Source organism: Euprymna scolopes, chromosome 22 (assembly GCF_053919585.1).
Source record: "Euprymna scolopes isolate OS-2025 chromosome 22, ASM5391958v1, whole genome shotgun sequence".
In the NCBI taxonomy this organism is placed as follows: Eukaryota; Metazoa; Mollusca; class Cephalopoda; order Sepiida; family Sepiolidae; genus Euprymna; species Euprymna scolopes.
In genome coordinates this window covers 98,110,221-98,133,696 of record NC_136503.1, presented here as the reverse complement: position 1 = coordinate 98,133,696, position 23,476 = coordinate 98,110,221, and the positions used below count along the sequence as shown (strand labels likewise).

The following is a 23,476-nucleotide window of genomic DNA, read 5'->3' as shown; positions in this document are numbered from 1 at the left end:
GATAACTATTTTATCTATAATTAATTTATTTATATACTAGCATTTTAGCCAGGTGTTGCCCGGGTGTTTGGAGGTGTATGTTGAGCAAAAAAAAAAAAAAAAAAAAAAAAAAGCGATCAATTTTTTAAACTTTGACCCTTTTTATGACCTCTTAACCTTTATTGTTTTGGACTCAAATCAAGTTATTAAGTTTGATCCATGTCCAAGGAACATATATCTAAAATTTCAAGTGTTTAGACCCAAAATTGTCGGAGAAGTTTGGTAGAGTATTCAAAGGTCGACTCGTTGAACTTTGACCCCTTAACAGTCAAATTTCTGGTCGAAAACCGATTACAAAGATTTTCCCAAATCTCAGTGCCCTGTATATCAAATTTTGAGTCTGTAGACTTAAAATTGACATCCAAAGCCTTTGACAAAATCTGGCATGAAGGGCTACTAATGAAAATTAAATCATATGACTGGACATATACTAAATATAATTAGATCCTTCTTAGACAATAGGAGCATCCAGGTTGTTGTTGATGGACCCACATCCAAGCAGCATAACATTAATGTAGGAGTGCCTTGGCCCACTATAATTCCTGGTATTTATAAATGACCTCCCTGATAATATTGTGTCCGAGATGGGTATATTTGCTGATAATACAGTGCTCTATAACATGCACGAGGGAAGAATAGATATACAAAAATCTAAGACAATGGCAGAATTGTTAGAAAATGACCCCCAGACTGTAGCAGAATGGGACCGTAAATGGATGGTAGCATTTAATGCTAGTAAAACTAAGCTGCTCTCGTTAAACAATTACAAGAAGCCTCTCTAACCACCGATATCCATGACAAATAGCACCTTACCTGGGAATCCTTCTTTCAAACTACTCTGCCTAACATTCTCTGCCAATATGAACTGGAACAAATACATTGAGGATGTTGCAAAGGCTGCTGCAAAGAAGGTGGGTTCCCTCTATCGAGCTAGAAGACTACTCACACCTGAGAGTATCCTGTACCTCTACAAGGTCACCATTCATCCATGCATGGAGTATTGTTGCCACACCTGGACTGGTGCATCTATCGTTAGGCTCCACTTCTTGGATAGGCTCCAAAAAAGAGTCTGCAATCAAATCTAATAGGTCCCACATTGTCAACTAAGCTCCAACTCCTGTCCCATCACCGCAATGTTGTTTCCCTGTGCCTGTTTTACAAATATTTTGATGGAATGTGCTCTGATGAACTCATTGTACTTGTGCATCCTCGACATATATATCCCTGACAAACCCGCTTAGCATCAAAATCTCACCCCTTCAATGTTATAGTTTCTTCCCTCAAACAGCTAGACTTTGGAATTCCTTTCCTGCTTACCTGGCTGTACTGTACTGATATGCTGAAGTTTAAATGTAACATCTTGTTAATCTTTAAGTCCAAGGTCCAAGTGTAAAACATCATTAGATGACCATATATATATATTACATGTAAAAAAACATTTGTTCAAACATCATTAGATGACCATATATATATATATATATATATATATATATGTAAAAACATTTGTTCAAACATCATTAGATGACCATATATATATATTACATGTAAAAAAACATTTGTTCAAACATCATTAGATGACCATATATATATATTACATGTAAAAAAACATTTGTTCAAACATCATTAGATGACCATATATATATATTACATGTAAAAAAACATTTGTTCAAACATCATTAGATGACCATATATATATATTACATGTAAAAAAACATTTGTTCAAACATCATTAGATGACCATATATATATATATATATATATATAAAAAACATTTGTTCAAACATCATTAGATGACCATATATATATATATATATATATATATATATACATATAAAAAACATTTGTTCAAACATCATTAGATGACCATATATATATATATATTACATGTAAAAAACATTTGTTCAAACATCATTAGATGACCATATATATATATATTACATGTAAAAAACATTTGTTCAAACCTCATTAGATGACCATATATATATATATTACATGTAAAAAACATTTGTTCAAACATCATTAGATGACCACATATATATTACATGTAAAAAACATTTGTTCAAACATCATTAGATGACCACATATATATTACATGTAAAAAACATTTGTTCAAACATCATTAGATGACCATATATATATATATTACATGTAAAAAAACATTTGTTCAAACATCATTAGATGACCATATATATATATATATATATATATATGTAAAAACATTTGTTCAAAAATCATTAGATGACCATATATATATATATTGCATGTAAAAAACATTTGTTCAAACATCATTAGATGACCATATATATATATTACATGTAAAAAAACATTTGTTCAAACATCATTAGATGACCATATATATATATATATATATATATATATATGTATGTAAAAACATTTGTTCAAACATCATTAGATGACCATATATATATATATATTACATGTAAAAAACATTTGTTCAAACATCATTAGATGACCACATATATATTACATGTAAAAAACATTTGTTCAAACATCATTAGATGACCACATATATATTACATGTAAAAAACATTTGTTCAAACATCATTAGATGACCACATATATATTACATGTAAAAAAACATTTGTTTAAACATCATTAGATGACATATATATATATATATATATATTAGTCTTTGAAGTTTTTAACCTTTAAAACTATACAAAAAAATATAATTTTTTTGCATTCATTGGAAAACCATCTAGCCAGTAAAACCATTTAGTCAGTAAGTCATTCAATCACCTGCAATCACTGCATCAGCTTGCTCTAGAATTTACCATAGCATTAATAATTTATTTTTTAAAAGATATCATCAGTTTCTTACCATGAAACACTGTTTCGGAGATTTAAAAACAAAACAGCATATTACATCATGACTCCCCAGCAGTGTTGATCAAACATCACCTCCCTTAATCTTAGGAAGAAGACATGTTACAAACACTTGATCCAATTTTCTATTCTTAATTGCAATTACTAACCTATTCATGTTATAAAAATGAATTTCTTACCTGTGTTATTCATCAGTTTCCAAATTTTAAAATGGATATATTTTTTAATTTATCAGTATTGTATTTATAAGATTAGGATGAATCCATTTGACTACCTATCACCCCCCACTATGATTAGTATTTTGTATATTTACATTCTTATTTATTGAAAATTAAATATATATAAAGGTTAAAAATATTTATACATATATACATTTTATTTTTTTTATACATTTTATACATTACTAGTATAGTTTTGGATTTCCTTTATTAATATATTCTTATTAATCTTAAACAATTCAAAAGCATCAGGATAACGAACAAATGTTTTCTTAAACTGTTTAAATATTTTAGTTTTATCCCCACCTTGTTTAATCATCCTTATTACTAAGCTAGAAACTGGTGGTATAAAATCTGTTAATTTTAAAGTAACGCGAGCTATAATACATATATATATATATATATATATATCAATTATTACCGTTTTATCTGCTTAGTTACACATGTTTCGGTTACTGAATCGTATCAACGACCCAGTAATTTCATCGAACGTTTTCTGAATCTATTAATTTTACAGTAATGCAAGCTATTCTAAAAAAACTCTGGCATAATGGTTCCATAAAACATAAAAACAGGGCAGGTACTATCTTTGTGCGGCATACATACTATTTGGAAGGGGAAAGCATTTCTTTTATCAAATATTTTATAAAGATATATATATATATATATATATATATATGAATAAAATAAAGCAAGATATAAACGATGCTTTAGACGATATGTGAATAAAAAGGAAAAACCTAAAAGAGTAAAAACAAAAATAAAATCAACGTTTCGTCCCTATTTCAGGGGACATCATCAGGATTTCTAGGCGAGGATGTACAGGAAGACGGTCATATATCACATGCGAAAGAGAAGTTCAGTTCTCTTTCTGTTCTGGAGAGAAAAAAATTTCATGATGAAAAGAGAATTTATATCTAGTGTGTGGAGGGGGGTCGGGTTATATACATATATGCATTTTTTTTTTTTTTGATTGGGGCTACATTATAAAATCCTTTTCTTTGTTTGATGGTGTTAATGTTTGAAATTAAAGCAGATTCAATAAGTCTTCGTTTTGCTCTATCTGGGATGGATTTACTCTTTTAGGTTTTTCCTTTTTATTCTCATATATATATATAAGATTTAGAAGGCTATCACAATGCAAGGAATCAAATATTGTGCTGTAATAATGATAACCCATTCGCCTTCAATTAAACAAAATCACGGTAAAAATTTCTTTCTTCACTAAATTTGACACAGACACTTGAAGCTATTGATAGTTTTAATAAGTTGATACTAAAACTTGCGGAGTATTTGCTGTTTTATACTTGCTTTAGAAATGGAACAGAAATTTATATTTTGTTCCGTTTTAAATACAGTCCATTTTTTATATTACGCCCAACTCATCGTTCACATTTGACATGTCAACTTTTATAGGTCTTTGGGTATGCTGACAAGGTTGGGGTGTCTATTCTGAAAGCCGTTCTTAACATGGGGAAGTTTTTATTCGTTGTAAACGTACCCGAAAATCTATAAAAGTCGACATTTCTAATGAAATAAATAATGTGAACGATGAATATGTAAAAAAAAAAACAAAAAAATATCAAATTGACTTTTTTGTTTAAAAATTCAATTATTTCGTTTTTTTTTTAATAAAATCTTTTGTTTATATAAAAAAAATATAAAAAATATATAAATAAAATATATAAAAAAATATTATTTCGTTTTTTTCAAATATATAAAATAAAAATAATAAATAAAATTATAAAAAATATATAAATCTATTCAATTATTTCGTTTTTTTTAATAAAATCTTTTGTTTATATAAAAAATATATAAAAAAAATATAAAAAATATATAAATATATAAAAAATATATAAATATATTCACTTATTTCGTTTTTTTCAAATATATAAAATAAAAATAATAAAATAAAATATATAAAAAATATATAAATATATTCAATTATTTCGTTTTGTTTTAATAAAATCTTTTGTTTATATAAAAAATATATAAAAAAATATAAAAAATATATAAATAAAATATATAAAAAATATATAAATATATTCACTTATTTCGTTTTTTTCAAATATATAAAATAAAAATAATAAAATAAAATATATAAAAAATATATAAATATATTCAATTATTTCGTTTTTTAATAAAATCTTTTGTTTATATAAAAAATATATAAAAAAATAAATAAATAAAATATATAAAAAGTATATAAATATATTCACGTATTTCGTATATATAAAATACCTTATTAAAAAAATTTTTTTTAAACATTTAGATATGTCTTCACAAAATCTGTTATAAAATTTACTTTAATTTTTGTTAAAAAGAAAAAAACAAATAATCATGTTTATTTCCGTGTTTCGTTAAGGTCTCTTGACATCGATGGACGATTTTTATCTGCTTGGTGGTAAAATGGTTATGATTCAGACAACAAACAACATCTTCAATCTGACTCTCTACAAGTTAGTCAAGCCTGAATCACTTTTGGCATGGCAACGGGTTCTTATGGCTAATTCCATGGCCAGGAATGGAAAAGATTGGGCACAACTTGTTCGTTTCAAGAATTCAGGTAAATATTTTTGATTTATTATGATTATCCTTTGATTGACTTTATTGTTATTCCAAATGTAATGGCTCTTATTTTTTATATATAAGGAGTATTCCAAATGTAATTGCTCTTATTTTTTATATATAAGGAGTATTCCAAATGTAATGGCTCTTATTTTTTATATATAAGGAGTATTCCAAATGTAATGGCTCTTATTTTTTATATATAAGGAGTATTCCAAATGTAATGGCTCTTATTTTTTATATATAAGGAGTATTCCAAATGTAATGGCTCTTATTTTTTATATATAAGGAGTATTCCAAATGTAATGGCTCTTATTTTTTATATATAAGGAGTATTCCAAATGTAATGGCTCTTATTTTTTATATATAAGGAGTATTCCAAATGTAATGGCTCTTATTTTTTATATATAAGGAGTATTCCAAATGTAATGGCTCTTATTTTTTATATATAAGGAGTATTCCAAATGTAATGGCTCTTATTTTTTATATATAAGGAGTATTCCAAATGTAATGGCTCTTATTTTTTATATATAAGGAGTATTCCAAATGTAATGGCTCTTATTTTTTATATATAAGGAGTATTCCAAATGTAATGGCTCTTATTTTTTATATATAAGGAGTATTCCAAATGTAATGGCTCTTATTTTTTATATATAAGGAGTATTCCAAATGTAACGGCTCTTATATATATATATATAATAATTAGAAAAATGGAGATGAAAAAAGGTGATCCAGGTTGTTGGTGGTGAGATGGTTAAAAATTTTGTAGGTGTTTACTAAGTCAGTTGTTAGGTATCAAAGCTTAAATAAATTTGAACTTAGAGAAGCAAGACATTCAGATCATGACAGATTTCTGATGGAGGATTCTTTCTTTGCTGCTGATATCCTGTAAGCTAGTATTTCATGATATTTGGAATAGGTAATAGTATTACAGTACTTTTCATGATATGAAAAAAAAAACACACACATACATATGGCATCAGAACTATATAAAGTTTGATGGAATCAGCTGGTTACTTTTGTAAGAAAAGATACATAACAACAAACATAATCAAATGTAACGGCTCTTATTTTTATATATATATATATATATATATATATATATAATTTCGGCTTCTCTTTTCCTTTCCTTTTTGTCTTTCTTTTTCTATCTCCTTTGTCTTAAGTTTGGCATCCCCTTTCCCCACACCGCCATCTATTTTTAAGTCTAAAATGTCACTTGGTATCACCCCTCCCACTCTGAGTTAGTGTTTCAATATTTTATTTATTATAAAAAAAAAAATATATATATTTCACATCTTATTTTAAGAATGGTTCTCTCTCGTCTGATGAGGAACAGTTGGTTTTTCAATATATCAATGATCAATTTGCTCTGAAGCATTAGTATGCGTAGTGTAGTGGGTATGTATAAAAAAAAAAAAATGTGTGTGTGTGAAGTTAGCTGAGGCTTTGTAGCAGTAACATACCCAAACATGTGCCCATGGATAACTATTTTATCTATAATTTATATATATATATATATATATATAACTACTTCATTTATTCACATAAATTTACTATACGAAAGTATAGATTTATGCGTAAACTTTAAGTATTTACTTCAAAAGTGCTCAATACGTAGGTAGAGCTAGTTATTAATTTATAAAATATATATGGCGATTAAGCTACACTGAATATTCTGCGTTTCATCCACTATAGGATTCGTCAGGCTTATGCGCGAATTCTGTGGTTGCTTCTTGTTTTTATATATGTTGAGGATTTCTATTTGGCCAATCAGCTTTCTAGTATCCACCGCGCCCCTTCCTATCAGCCAATGGGCATGCATTTTATCAAACAAAGGATCTGTTTTAGAACTAGGTTAGTGGTTTTAGGTAGACGTTCTCCTTTTTTTTTTTTTTTTCTCCATATAAATATACCTATGTGTACACACATACATGCACACATATATACATATATATATATATATACATATATGTGTGTGATCGTTTATGTATATTCATGTTTATTTAATTTATTTGTTTGTTTTCTATTGTTATTGTTAGTTTTAAAGCTATTTTGTATCGCTATCCTAGAGTAAGTTTTATTTTGTGAACACAGTTGTTTGCTATTTCCCGCCTACAGTTTAATAGATTTTGAGGTTCTTTAAAGTACAGGATAGAAAATCTTTCATGGAGGCATAATTTACATGGGTCGTCTAAATGTCTGCATGTGGTAGCTTGTCTCATTATTTTCCATTCGACTACCGGCGAATGTCCGCTTTCTTTGAGTTCCCAGTATTTATTCGCTAGTGTTGTTTTTATACGGTGTTTTTTATTTTTAATGTGCTTTTGTGGTCATAGTATCGGGTTTTGAAATCTAAGGAAGTCATGCCTATGTAATATTTCTTGTTATTTGGGTTTTCTTTCGCAAATATTGTTGCTTGATATATATATATATATATATACTAGCATTTTAGCCCGGCGTTGCCCATGTGTTTGGAGGTGTATGTTGAGCAAAAAAAAAAAAAAAAAAAACGATCAATTTTTTAAATTTTGACCCCTATTATGACCTCTTAACCTTTATTGTTTTGGGCTCAAATCAAGTTATTAAGTTTGATCCATACCCAAGGAACATATATCTAAAATTTCAAGTGTTTAGACCCAAAATTGTCGGAGAAGTTTGGTAGAGTTCTCAAAGGTCAACTCGTTGAACTTTGACCCCTTAATTGCCAAATTTCTGACCGAAAACCGATTACAAAGATTTTCCCAAATCTCAGTGCCCTGTATATCAAATTTCGAGTCTGTAGACTTAAAATTGACAGTTATTGCATAGGGAAATGTACACACACACACACACATTCACTTTTATATATATATATATATATATATATATATATATATATATATATATTTTTGGTATGTGTTTAGATAGTCGACAGATCAATTTTTTAAAAAATATCATTTTAAACAAAAACAATATAATTTACTTAAGAGTCATGTCGAAAATATTAACATATCCAAAAATTACGAAAATAAGAATAACTGCTATTATGTTTTTACTAACAAAAAAATCTATTGCTACAGGATACAAATGTTGGAAAATATTACGGTGCGATATAAATTTTGTGTTCCGATTCATGTCCCCTGTGTGGGAACTTTTCATTGTCTACTTCATAACGTTTAAGAAAAATGCAATTTTACCCTATTTTCTGTAAAAATTACTTTTAACTATAAATAACTTTCTACTTGATGGATTTTCGTAATTTTTGGATATATTACTATTTTTAACATGGCAATTAAGTACATAATATTGTTTTTACTTAAAATGACATTTAAAAATGTCGATCTGTCAACTCTGTGAGGAGTCATGAAGAAAGTTATAAACTTCCAACCATCGGCTGTCACAAAATGTATAAGTGCGGCATTATGTATAGGCTTCAAAAAAGAGAAAAATAATAAAAATTAATTAACCAATGGGAGCGTGAGAGATATTTGAAATTATCTCCCTTGAATGTTGGTCCTCGATATGACCTTAAACTATATCCAGTGGTGAGGGCCCAAGCTTGCGGGCTCTGGGGAGTGTGGAGCCACCCTTTAATTGCCATTGCTCCCAGGTCCACTCTGACCCAGAGTGGTAGTACCTGTTAGGGTCCCAACTATGGGTTAAATAGAAACTGACTTGCAAAAAACAAATATATTCTATTAAAATTTTTTTCTTCAAAATCACCGGATTCAGCATTAAATAACCTGAAAAGGGTTGATATGCTGTAAAACAAAAACAACCAATCAACCAACCCTTGAATGTTGGTGATGAGATCTCGTAGATGGGCTATCAATTTAATTTTAATTTTTTAAAAATAAAACTATATGAGCAATTTACGTGATTGGTGTACTGCTCAATGCACCTATCCAGTCAAAAGAGAGAAAAATAATAAAAAATAATTAGCCAATGGGAGCGTGGCACGATAAAAATAAAATTTAACAACCAATGTGTCTGTGGGATCCAGTTAAAGAGATAAAAACCCAGCATTTTTGTAAACGAGACAGAAGGGAAACAAGACACCAAGGAAATAAGACACAGGTGAAGTCAAGCGAAAACTCATCTACTTTCATTATTAAAGCCGGCAAATACTCCTCTTTGTAACCGCTACTTGACAAGCAAAAAGAAACGAGGAATAAGTAAACTTTATGAACATGTGACCAGACGTGTGTGGGCCCCGACAAACCGCTGACCCCCAACGTCGTGTGTGCCATGTTATTATTCATTCACTGTGTTTCTTATGGCCTGATTATCATTTTTCTCACTGGCGACTGTCACTGACAACACGCTTGCGTCCACAAGAATAAATATTAAAACAAAATCAACTTAAAAACACAACGCCAATGTTTCACATATATTTGATGGTTGGGGAGTGTCTTCTCCCTGTTCTATCAATATTACGTTAGTCTTCTATTGTCATTGTCAAATCTGTAGGTTTCTATTGTCATTACCAAATCTGAAGGCTTCTATTGTCATTGTCAAATCTGTAGGCTTCTATTGTCATTGCCAAATCTGTAGGCTTCTATTGTCATTGTCAAATCTGTAGGCTTCTATTGTCATTGTCAAATCTGTAGGTTTCTATTGTCATTGTCAAATCTGTAGGCTTCTATTGTCATTGTCAAATCTGTAGGCTTCTATTGTCATTGTCAAATCTGTAGGCTTCTATTGTCATTGTCAAATCTGTAGGCTTCTATTGTCATTGTCAAATCTGTAGGCTTCTATTGTCATTGTCAAATCTGTAGGCTTCTATTGTCATTGTCAAATCTGTAGGCTTCTATTGTCATTGTCAAATCTGTAGGCTTCTATTGTCATTGTCAAATCTGTAGGCTTCTATTGTCATTGTCAAATCTGTAGGCTTCTATTGTCATTGTCAAATCTGTAGGCTTCTATTGTCATTGTCAAATCTGTAGGCTTCTATTGTCCTTGTCAAATCTAAAAGGCTCGATCTAAAAATACCTGCAGATTCATTGTTTGCTACCAAAGTGTAGTATCTTTTCTTCAGATGCGGCACTTTCATTTCTGGTTCTCTTTCAGTGAAGGAGAAATCCTTCACGACGGAGACAATTTTTATTTTTGTACCTTTTCTCCACGTTAAAAAACGACCCTGGTGACTAACTCTGTCCCGTGGGGAGGCATTGTGAATAGGTACTTCCTATTTCATTGTACATTTGTATGACACTTCCTATCTATTGTTCCCCCCGTCCGTCTCAGCACTTAATGACTCCTGGGTCACCTTCATAGTATCACAAACATTCTCACCTTTTTTTCTACATTTATTCTAATGCCCTACTTTGTATTGAATTTTTTTTGAACACATACATTCAATCTAGTATTTTGTCGTCGATAAAAGTTATTCAAACCTTAAATGTTCATAGTTTGTCTTGCGGGCTTTGGGTAGTGTGGAATCACCCTTTAATTACCATTGCTCTCAGGTCCACTGACCTGGAGTGGTAGTACCTGTTAGGGTCCCAACTATGGGTTAAATAGAAACTTACTTGAAAACAATAAATATATTCTATTAAAAAATTTTTTCTTCAAAATCTTTGGATTCAGCATTAAATAACCTGAAAAGGGTTTATATATCGTAAAACAAAAACAACCAACCAAACATAGTTTGTCTCGTTAAATGGAGTTTCTATTTCATGCTTTTTTGTATTATAATAAAATAAGCTATAATTCTATCTTAATAGGCATGTTTTTTTAAAAAAATTTTTTTAAATTCTTCTTTTTTTAAATTTAAAAAAAAATTTTTTTTTTAATTCTTTTTTTTTAATTCTTTTTTTTTTTTTTTTTTTTAAATTCTTTTTTTTTTTCATAATTTTTTAAAAATTCTTTTTTTTTAATTTAAAAAAAAAAATTTTTTTTTAAATTCTTCTGTCATTTAATATTATAAATTTAATTTTTATTTTTTTTTAAAATAAAACTATATGATCAATTTATGTGATTGATGTACTATTTTTTTATTTTTTTATCTATCATGGGTATGTAAATCACAAAGATTTTTCTTTAGCTTTCAATAAATAAAATCAATACAATTTATTTTTGCATGAATTGATGGTGAAATCCAAAAATCATTTAATTATTTCCATATGAATATATTTTACATATAAAAAATATTTTAAAAAATGTAAACTATGAAAGTTTAAATTACTTTTTTTTAAATAAGATATTTCCACATGAATATATTCCTTTCTAGGGCAATTGCTCTTGACATATCAAAGGCCTTTGATAGGGTATGGCATAAAGGTTTACTTCACAAGATCTCTAGCTACGGTATAGCTCGAAATTTCTTTTCAATTCTTAAATCATTTCTCTTTGATAGGTTCATAAGAGTAGTGGTTGATGGGCAGAAATCAGAAGCTCACAGTATTAATGCTGGAGTCCCTCAGGGGTCCATCCTGGGCCCAACTCTCTTCCTGATCTACATTAATGATTTTCCAAATCACATCCTTACATCATTCGTAGACATCTATGCTGATGACACTACCATCTATGGTAGCACATCTAAGTCAGTAAACGACCAAGTTCTCACCAATTCTCTCTACGGTATAGCTGGAAATGTCTTTTCAATTATTAAATCATTTCTCTCTGATAGGTTCATAAGTGTAGTGGTTGATGGGCAGAAATCAGAAGTTCACAGTATTAATGATGGAGTCTCTCGTGAGTCAATCCTGGCCCAACTCTCTACATCAGTGATCTCCCAAATCACATCCTAAGATCACGACCATCTATGGCAGCACATCAAAGGCTGTAAACGACTAAGTTCTCTCTGATTCTCTCTCCTCTGATCTTGAGCACGTGGTGCAATGGGGAAAGAGGTGGTTGGTTACTTTTAATGCATCTAAAACCAAGCTTCTCTCTTTACATCATCAACATTCTGATCCACATCTGACATCAATTGAAATGAATGGCTCTCGTCTTCAGGAGGCCTCAAGTTTTGACAAACTTCTTGGCTTGACCATTACTCCTGATCTTAAATGGAACACGTACATCAAATCTGTTGCCAAGGCCGCTGGAAAAATGGTGGAATCTTTCTATCGATCCGGTAGATATCTCACTGCTGATGCTATTCTCTATCTATATAAGAGCCAGGTACGTCCAAGGATGGTATACTGTTGCCACATCTGGGCAGGAGCTGCTAGAAAGGACTTGGCCTGCCTTGATAGAGTTCAAAATAGACTTCGTAGCCTCGTAGATGTCCTTTTCTCTTCCTTACAACCTTTATCTCACAGAAGAGATGTTGCGAGTTTGTCTCTGATGTATCGTTATTTTCATGGAAAGTGTTCGAATGAGCTCCAATCTATGGTCCCCCCTCGCCAAACTTTCACAAGAAACACTCGTCTAGCTGTAAACACTATCAATAATTCCCCCCACTCTTTATCTGTGCCTAAACCTAAACGTAGATTCTACCTTTACATCAACGCTTTGATCCTCATCTGGCATCAATTGAAATGGATGGCTCTTGTCTTAGGGAGGCCTCATGTTTTGACAAACTTCTAGGTCTGAATTTTACTCCTGATCTGAAATGGAACACCTGCATCAAATCTGTTTCCAAGATTGCTGGAAAAATGGTGAGATTATTCTACCGCACAAGTATATACCTCACTGCTGATGCAATTTTCTACTTATATAAGAGCCAAGTATGTCCCAGGATGGAGTACTGTTGCCACATCTGGGCAGGAACTCCTAGAAGAAGCTTATACCACCTTTACAGAGTTCAAAATAGACTTCGTAGCTTAGTGGGGCATGCTCTTTTCTCTTCCCTGCAACCTCTTTCTCACAGAAGAGATGTTGCGAGCCTGTCTCTGCTTTGTTATTTTCATGAGAGGTGCTCGTCTGAGCTCTAATCTCTAGTCCCCCCCCCCTTGCCAAACTTTCACAAAAAACACCTGTCTAACTGAAACCACTATCAATAATTCCCTCCACTCTTTATCTGTACCTAAACCTAAACATAGATTCCATGATCCAAATTTTTTTTCTTAGAGCTGCACACCTGTGGAACTCTATTCTGTTTTCCTGCTTTCCAACTGACTAAAACATGGTTGTCTTCAAGTCCAATGTAAACAAGTTCTTGATGAGCCATCCCCCTAAGTAATCCAATTCACCCACTTCCCACTATTAACGATTACTACAACATTTTCTTATTGACTCATTAACCCTTATCCTCAAGTGGCTTCTGGGCCTTGATAAGTGGTGACTCCTTTGTAATTAAAAAAAAAAATATTTATAGAAATGTAAAAAATAAGTTTTTTAAAAATTATTTCATCGTAAAACAAGAAGTGTTTTCATCAGGCTTTGTATATCGTTTCATGTTTAGTGATTTCCGTTCCATATTTAGCTAAACCGAGTCCACTTCTAGTCTTAAGTGACTTTGTCCTTATATTTGATGTTGTTTTTCCCCGCTACACAATGATTTTTGTACTTTTCTATACTAGCGAAATCAATTGTATGTATTGAATTGTCATGTCACAGTAATGAACATATCCAAGAATTACGAAAAAACAATAAAGTTGAAATGTAATTGAAAATGATTAAATAAAATAAAAATAAAATAAATAAAATAAAATATAAAATAAAATAAATAATACAAAAATAAAATAAAATAAAAAGTAATTGAAAATAATAAAATAAAATATGCATTTGTATCTAGTGGTTGTATTTTGAAATGTTTGAACTGTGCAACGCGAGAATAACAGCAAGAGTGTGAGTTCATATAGAAACGTTTTAATTTGAATAAAATAAAATACGCATCAAGTGCGCTTGAAAGCCAAATCACAACGTAATATTAGGAAAATAAACAAATATTTTACTTGTATGAAATTTATAACAAATATATTTCAGAGGTATACTCCATCTTCAGTGTTTTTTTTTTTTTTTTTTTTTTTTTTTTTTTTTAATTGAAAATAGTTTTTGAAGACAATTAGCGAAAATTGAGTTTTACAAAAACAGAAAGAAACTGGAGAGTTCTGATTGGGGTAAATATTTTCTGAAAACTGAAAATTTTTGGCCAATTTAGCAAAACTTAATTTTCGCTAAGTGTTTTCAAAAACTGTTTTTAAAATAATTAATTTTCTACCTCATCACTTTTAATAATTTTTGGATATGTACATTACTGTGACGTGACAATTCAGTAGATGCCGTGGTTTCACTTTAAATCTAATATTTAAATTTTGGAATTTAGCTGCAATAACGAAGAAAAAAATAATCTCTAAATAAAATATTTAAACTACGACAGGCTTGGTTCCCCACGAGGGCAGTGAAACGAAACACTGAAACACAAGGTCAGTTTTCAACATGAATAAAATACAGCTCTCTAAAAATGCGCACTCTAGATTAAAACAAAAAGATTTCCTCAGTTGAAAAGGATTTCTCTTTTACTGACCAAAGACAGAAGACAAAACATCGTATTAGAACAAATACTATGTATTACTCTTAGCGAAAAGGTTAAGTTTTCGTTAAAAGATTAACAAAAAAAATGTATACCAACTTGAAACAAGTTATCTCCCTTGTATTTTTTCTTTACATTGGTTATCTCCCTTTGATTTTGTCTTTGATTAATAAATTAAAGGGAGATAAATTATGTCAGAAGTTTGTACGAATGGATGACTTCCCTTGAATCTGATCACGTTCGTTTTATTTTTACAATTTTTGTTAGACAAACAAAAACCTTGTCGATTAAATGAAGACAAAAGAACCCAACTTTCGAATAAATAGTTTGAAATAATTAAAACCAATTTAGGTAAATATTTTTAATTGTGTTAAGTTCAAACTAAGTGTAATATATATATATATATATATATATATATATATATATATATATACTTGTTTATTGTTATATAAACATGGTCACATCCTGCTGCTACAAATAGCCACTTGTTTCAATCAAACAACAGATATCATCAGGCAGCGACTTGACTATTCAAAAGTTCAATGAATAATGGATTTTTATTTTAGGTAGGAACTCTTTAAAAGTTGGAGTTAAAAAACTTAAAACACAGAACTTTAATTATAAGATGTAAAGAGGGAGGGGCCAATTTAAATAAAGTTAAAAGATTATAATGGAGAGAGAGAGTGATTAAGAAGAGAGAGAGAAAAAAAAAGAAATAGAGAAAGAAAATAGAGAAAAAAATAGAGAGAGAAAAAATATACATATAATATGGAGAAGAAAAAGAGAAAAGATATAAATAGTTATTATAAAGAGAATAAGGACTAGAAGGGAAAAGAAAGAATGATGAGATATAGTTAAAGAGAGAAAGTAAGAATTAATAGGAAGGGAATCTTAAAGAAGTTGCCAGTATAGAGAAAGAGAAAAAGAAAAAAATCTGCGTGTCAACCAATTTATGAACAATTATACAATTCAGTAATGAGACATTATTACAAATACAATCTAAGCGTTAGAAAGTTAACATGTCAAAAAAGACAGTGAATGTATCCAACTGACATATTTATCATCTAACATGCGTCCACGAGTAATATCAACACAGTTCAAACATACGTCTACAATTAATTAAGCCCTTTATACTAAATGATATAAGTTTAAAATTTTCCGTTTTTTTTTAAATGAATATATAAGTAAAAGAAAAAATAATAATGAAAAAACAATATTAAAATTATCATTAATAATAATAATAATAATAATAATAATAAAAATAATATTAATAATAATAATAAAAATAATAATAAAAAAAACAGAATAAAATTAATATTTATTATCTTTTTAATATAACATATTTAGCCATAAGAGGGGATTAAATAAATTAAATAGGACTAATAAATTATAAATAATAATCTACTAATATTTATGTATATAAAAAGAATACAATACATATATATATATATATATATACATACACATATACACATACACATATGTACACATACATATATACACATATAAATACATGCATATAATTAAAGGTGTAACTCTATACTATTAAGTTGAAAGTTTACATACACATACACACACATACAAACATACATATACACATATACACACATATATACCTATATACACACATATATATACATATATACACATATATATATATACATATACATACATGCATATAATTAAAGGTGTAACTCTATACTATTAAGTTGAAAGTTTAAGCTAGTTAAATATAAATATAAAGTCATATTAAATCACAAATTAATACATTCAAGACGGTATTACTAAAAACATAGATACAAGTACACTTACATATAAATATATAAATATATTCAGGCAAAAGAAAGTAGTTTAATTAACAGAATACTTAAAAGTAGCGACACACAGGTAGATAGTAACAAAATTAAAAATAGTAAAATACATATGTATATACCCACAGAGAACCAACATACATCTATAAATCTAAGTACACACGGTCATAAAATAAACACATAGACACATACATATACACATAGACACACAGGTATATAAGATAGGGGAAGTAAAGAATGAAATCAGGAGAGGAGAAAGTATATTAATAGTATTTTAATAAATTATAGAAATCAGTGACAATTTTAAATTTATATAAATTATATATCTAAACTAAATTACTTAAAAGATGGTTTTTATAATGTTTGCAATTAATTGAGTTTTCGTGCTTCTTATTTAATAATTTATCTCTTTCTCTAAAAGTAAGTATAAATAATTTCTCATAAAGACATAGGTAGCAAGGTGAGTTTAAAGATGAACAGGTTTTAGCTTTCTTTAAAATTTTCCAATTTACTATTGGGGAGTAACCTTGCTCTACTAGTTCATAGTAATATTTAGACAAGGAAGTTCTATTTTTGTACTCATTATTTTCAAAAGAGAACTTCCTTGTCTAAAGGCAAGAAAAATTAAGGTACAAAAACTGATGATTGAAACGGTCTGCATATGATAGCAAGATATGACTGTATTTACATTAAAAAAAATATATATATATATATATATTTTCTTTTTAATGTAAATACAGTCATATATATATAACTTGCTCTCTTACGATTGAGCACTATCAACGACTTTTGTTGAAATTCAATTATTTTCAACTTTTGGATACCTTCCCACTAAAAACTATACAGTACTGTATGTGGATGACTATAATGCTCCCTATCTTGGGTTGAGCATATTGAGAAGTGATACACGAATTACCATTAGCGTATAAAACGATGCTCTTTGTGTAAACAAATCGAGCGTAAGTATTTCAGGCAATGTTAAAACCTCATTAATTCACAACTCGCACAGCAGCCGCTGATTAACATAATGGTACAGGCGGTTGGGTTTCAATCCTAGCTTGAGGTAGTTGCCTGTCCAGCCTCACTGCTGAACTGTGAAACAGCGAAACAATTCTGTATATGGACGACCTATATATATATGTATATATATTAGTGATGGGACGATTCCAACATTTTTCCAGATTCCGATACAATTACCTATTCCGATTATTTATAAATCTCTAAATATTTAACTATGAAGTATTTTTTTTCCTGCAATGACCGTAAGGACACATTAAATCTGTAGATATTTTCTCAAACGTAAAAATGAACACTTGTGGGGGACGATCTGTAGGCTTTAGATTTACTATTAGTTAAAATCACTGAATGTTTATTTTATCATTCCTACCAGCAATTGAAGAATTTGCTTTCAACAAAATTAAATAGAAAAGGAAATTAAAAGAATCGTTATTGACATCAGAAAATAGGTACTAATTTTTCTGATACCGATTCCGATACCCTTAAAAGTTCCGATTTTTTTCGATTCCCGATTTTGATTAATCGTCATAACACTAATATATAAATGCAGCACGAATTCAAAAATGGTTCCATATCTATGGTCCCCCCTCGCCAAACTTTCACAAGAAACACTCGTCTAGCCTTAAACACTATCAATAATTTCCCCCACTCTTTATCTGTGCCTAAACCTAAACGTAGATTCCATGAACAAAGCTTCTTTCTTAGAACTGCACGCCTGTGGAATTGTCTTCCATTTTCCTGCTTTCCGGCTGACTACAATATGGTTGTGTTCAAGTCTAAAGTAAATAAGTTCTTGATGAGCCGTTCCATATAAGTTATTAAATTTACCAAATTTTCATTACTAATGATTACTATATTGACCAATTTCTACTGTACACTCTTTAACCCTTATCCTTGAGTGGCCTCTGGGCCTTGATAATGTGGTGATGCCTTTGTAAAAAAAAAAAAAAAAAAAAAAAGAAAAAATTGGAAACTTAGTTTTAAAAATTTTAAGCAAATCAAAGATCTCTGTCAATAAAATCTTTCTTATCTCTTTCGTTTTTATCTTTTTCTTTCTTTTTCTTCTCTCTCTCTTCTCTATTTCTTGTCTCTCTTTCTTCTTGTCTTTCTCTTTCTTCTACTTCTCTTCTTTTTCCCTTTCTCTCTTAATACCCCATTCTCATCTTTACTCTCTTTTCTTTCTTCTTCTTTTTTTTTACTCTTTTCTTCTTTTTTACTCTCCCCTTTCTCATTTTTACTTCGTCTCTCTCTCCCACACACACACACACACACACACACACACACACACACTGACACATACGATCACACACACACGCTCACACACACACACACGCACACACACACACACACTCACTGACACATACGCTCACACACTCGCACACACACACACACACACACACACACACACACACTCATTTATGCCAATGAATGTCCATTCCAATCTGGATTCTCTTGGATTTTGTTTACTTCAGGAACTTACAACAACCAATACATGGTTCTGGATCTGCGGAAAATCAAGCTGAAATCGAATATTGAAGACAATGCACTTTGGGTTGTGGAGCAGATCCCCGGATTTGTTCAATCCGCAGACGTATCAGATATACTGAGAACAGGTAACCATTTCTTTAACAGCTAGTCATCGATATTCGGACTACTGTTCTCATCTTGAGTGTCATTTGCACAATGTTTCGATCGATGTAACCTCCAAGCTTCTTCCGATGTATTTTATCGAACTCAGAAATCTGCATGGAATTTTGGATAGAACCCATAATTTAACTCACTTTAATTCCATCAGCCATGACTGGGTAGAACTCCTAAGTAATTTGTAATTGTAATTTGAGTGCCATCTGCACTGAGGTTTGAACCCTGAGTTCAACAAGATACACCTGAAGGTTGGAGGTTATAGCGACCGAAACGTTGTGAAAATAACATTCAAGATGAGACCAGTAGTCCAAAGAATCCAAATATTATGAATAACCAATCCTCATCTAAAAAAAATTAAGAAATGTAAAAACCAGTTTTTGTTGATGTAATCGCTGACCTTATTCAAGTGGATATTTAAGGACCATGTTTAGAGTTGCAGTTTGAGGAAGATTTTTTTTTTTTCTGGAGGAGAGGGGGAGAATCATTTTGAGGGAAACTGTTTTTTGGGTCATACGTGAGAGATTGATAGAAATGTTAGATGATAAAGAAAATGAATTCAAAAGCAAAAATTAAAAAATGTTTAAATATATGTTTAAAATGGAAGTTTTCATAGATACTAGCAGGGGTGCCAGGCATTGCCGAGTCATAAAATACGCTTAAATATGATGTTTTAAATTAATGCAGGTTTCATATTATTATTATAGTCAATTATTTTAACCAAGTAAAAAGTAGTCATACACTTTTAGAAGACATTTATTTGGAATAAATTTAAAGATAAATTAGAGAACTTTAATGTCAGGAATAAATAAAATAATAAAAAAATAAATAAAAAAATGATAAAATCATTTTTTTATTTATTTACTTTTGCTGGTGTTATAAGTCCAATATTTTGATAAAAATAGCCTCATCAGGGTAATAAGTCCAGTCCATAGTTTAAAAAAAACTATGGACTGGACTTATTACCCTGATGCGACTATTTTTCTAATTTCCCTATATATATATATATAAAATGAACTCATTTCCCTCCCCCCTGACTTTGACCTTAATAGGATTGAAAATCAAGACATTTCATGCAAATGTTATATACACAAACTGCAGCACATTATCTGAGGTGTTATAGGCCTATTACCTCTACATTTCCTCAATAATTGTGGATTCCTGTATTTTTTCTGGTGAGAGTTCACGGCAAAAATCGGTTAGAATCAATGGAAGTTGTAAAATCTTTTCTCTCTAATAAATTCCTCCTACCCCCGCTTCCACTTACACCGTTGCAAATCAGTTCACTGGGGACAGTACGAAGAAACACCGGTTTGGGTTTATAAAAAAAAAAATGGAATGGACTGGGTGAAACGCACCATTGGAATTAAGCGAATCGAAGGGTTATTTTGCCATTTTTTTTTTTTTTCGTTTTGTGCTTTGCACTGTGTTTTTTTTAATTTTCGTTTTTCAGAACACGTCTTTCTTAAAGAAGCTTAACATTTCTTCGCTGTTTTATCGTTTTTATTTTTATTTTATTTTATTTTTTATTTTTATTTTTTTATTTTTTTTATTTTTATTTATTTATTTTTTTATTTTTATTTTTTATTTAAAAATTTTTTATTTTTTTATTTTTATTTTTATTTTTTATTTTTATTTTATTTTTATTTTTTTATTTTTATTTCTTTATTTTTATTTTTATTTTTTTTTACAGAGGGTTACTTCTTCGCTTATTCTTTACTTTACCCCCCCTCCCCTTTTGCACACACCTCCAAACAACCGGGCAATGCTGTGTACCCCCGCTAGTTAAATATATTGTAACCAATTTCTAGCCATGATTTCAAAAGTAAAAAAAACAAAAAATTTAGTGACGTCAGCTAGAATTGAAACCAAAACCTAAAAAAGATTTGAAGTTTTTTTTTGCACTCAATATGATTTGACTGTGGAAAGGAGTGTGAATTTTATTAAATGCAAGCTGGTTTCCATGACAACAATGATTTTGATAGACAAGATGCAAGCAAGGGCGGTCGTGTGGTCCATAGTTTTATAATTATATAGATGTAAACGAGAAATGTCTGTTCATATTTTGCAGAGAAAACGAGGGGAAAATCGTGAATTAATGTTTATTTGATGTATATGTTTTTTATTGTAGAAAAGTTCAGCAAGAAATATTATGAGCATTAAAATGTATAAGTTTGTTTTTGATGAGCAGACGATAATATGAAAGGGTTAATGAGTTGTGTGTGTATGCTTATGACCTTAGACCCTGCCCTCCCCAATTTTTGAGTGGCCTTGTGTCATTTTGTTTTGCTGATTTTTTTTGGCAACATAAAATATATAGATCAATGAAAAAAAATGACATTCGATTAAAAGTTTTTTAATAAAAATTTTTATTTGATGCGCATTGTGTTGTAGAAAGTTAAGTGAGAAATGTTATAAGTTTTGACATTTGTTTTTGATGAGCGGACGATAAATTGAAAGAGTTAATGAGTTTGTGTGTGTGTTTATGATTGTGTGTGAGTTGAGCACCTCGACTAGTCTACAAAGTCTATTTTGAACTCTGTTAAGGCAGGATAAGCTGCCTCTAGCAACAGTATATAATATAAATGCTGGAGTCCCTCAGGGGTCAATCCTGGGCCCAACTCTCTTCCTGATCTACATCAATGACCTCCCTAAACATATACTTAAATCATTCGTTGACATCTATGCTGATGACACGACCATCTACGGCAACACATCAAAGGCTGTAAATGACAAAGTTCTCTCTGATTCTATCTCCTCTAATCTCGAGCGCGTGGTTCAGTGAGGGAAAATGTGGCTGGTTACCTTTTAATGCATCCAAAACCAAACTCCTATCCTTACATCATCAACGCTCTGATCCCCATCTGGCATCAATTGTGATGGATGGCTCTCGTCTGGGTGAGGCCCCGTGTTTTGACAAGCTTCTGGGTTTGACCTTTACTCCTGATCTGAAATGGAACACGTACATCAAGTCTGTTGCCAAGGTCTACCGCTCCAGAAGATATCTCACTACTGATGCAATTCTCTATCTATATAAAAGCCAAGTACGTCCAAGGATGGAATACTGTTGCCATATCTGGGCAGGAGCTGCTAAAAACAGCCTATCCTGCCTTGACAGAGTACAAAATAGACGTTGTGGCTTAGTGGGGGGTGCCCTTTTCTCAAGCCTGCAACCTCTCTCCCACAGAAGAGACGTTGCGAGCCTATCCTTGTTTTATCGTTATTTCCATGGCAGGTGCTCGTCTGAACTCCAATCTCTGGTCCCCCCTCGCCAATCTTTCACGAAAAACACCTGTCTAGCTGAATCCACTGTGAAATATTTCCCCCACTCTTTATCTGTGCCTAAATCAAAACGCGGATTCCATGAACAAAGCTTCTTTCTTAGAACTGCACGCCTGTGGAACTCTGTTCTGTCTGCCTGGTTCCCACCGGACTACAACTTGGATGTCTTCAAGTCCAATGTTAACAAATTCCCAATGAACCGCCCCCTTAAGTAAACACTTCATCAAATCTCCACACTAATGTAATGTACTTGCAATAACCCTTATCCCTGAGTGGCTTCCGGGCCTTGATAAGTGGTGATCACTGTGTAAAACCCCCCCAAAAAAACTACTTCATCCTTGGATGTATTTAGCTTTTATACAGGTAGAGAATTGCATCAGCAGTGTGATATCTACTGGAGCTGTAGGAGTTCACCATTTTCCCAGCAGCCCTGGCAACAGATTTGATGTACATGTTCCATCTCAGATCAGGAGTAAAGGTCAGACCTAGAAGCTTGTCAAAACATGAAGCCCTCACCAAGACAAGAGCCATTCATTTTGATTGATGCCAGATGGGGATCAGAGCCCTGGCAACAGATCTAATGATGGTTTTAGTGTGTATGCTTATGAAAGAGTTTATGACTGTGTGTGTTTATGACTGTGTGTGTT

General features: G+C 30.8%; 1 protein-coding gene across 1 annotated transcript in view; it reads left to right on the top strand.

Moving 5' to 3' along the window:
- LOC145243560 (lysosomal leucine aminopeptidase-like) overlaps window positions 1-23,476 on the top strand; it is a 73,991-nt gene that overhangs the window by 35,916 nt on the left and 14,599 nt on the right. Inside the window, exons 6-7 of the mRNA XM_080106536.1 lie at window positions 5,470-5,670; window positions 19,379-19,519. Of these exons, the coding sequence (XP_079962662.1) occupies window positions 5,470-5,670; window positions 19,379-19,519 (342 nt within the window). The remainder of the gene's footprint in view (window positions 1-5,469; window positions 5,671-19,378; window positions 19,520-23,476) is intronic.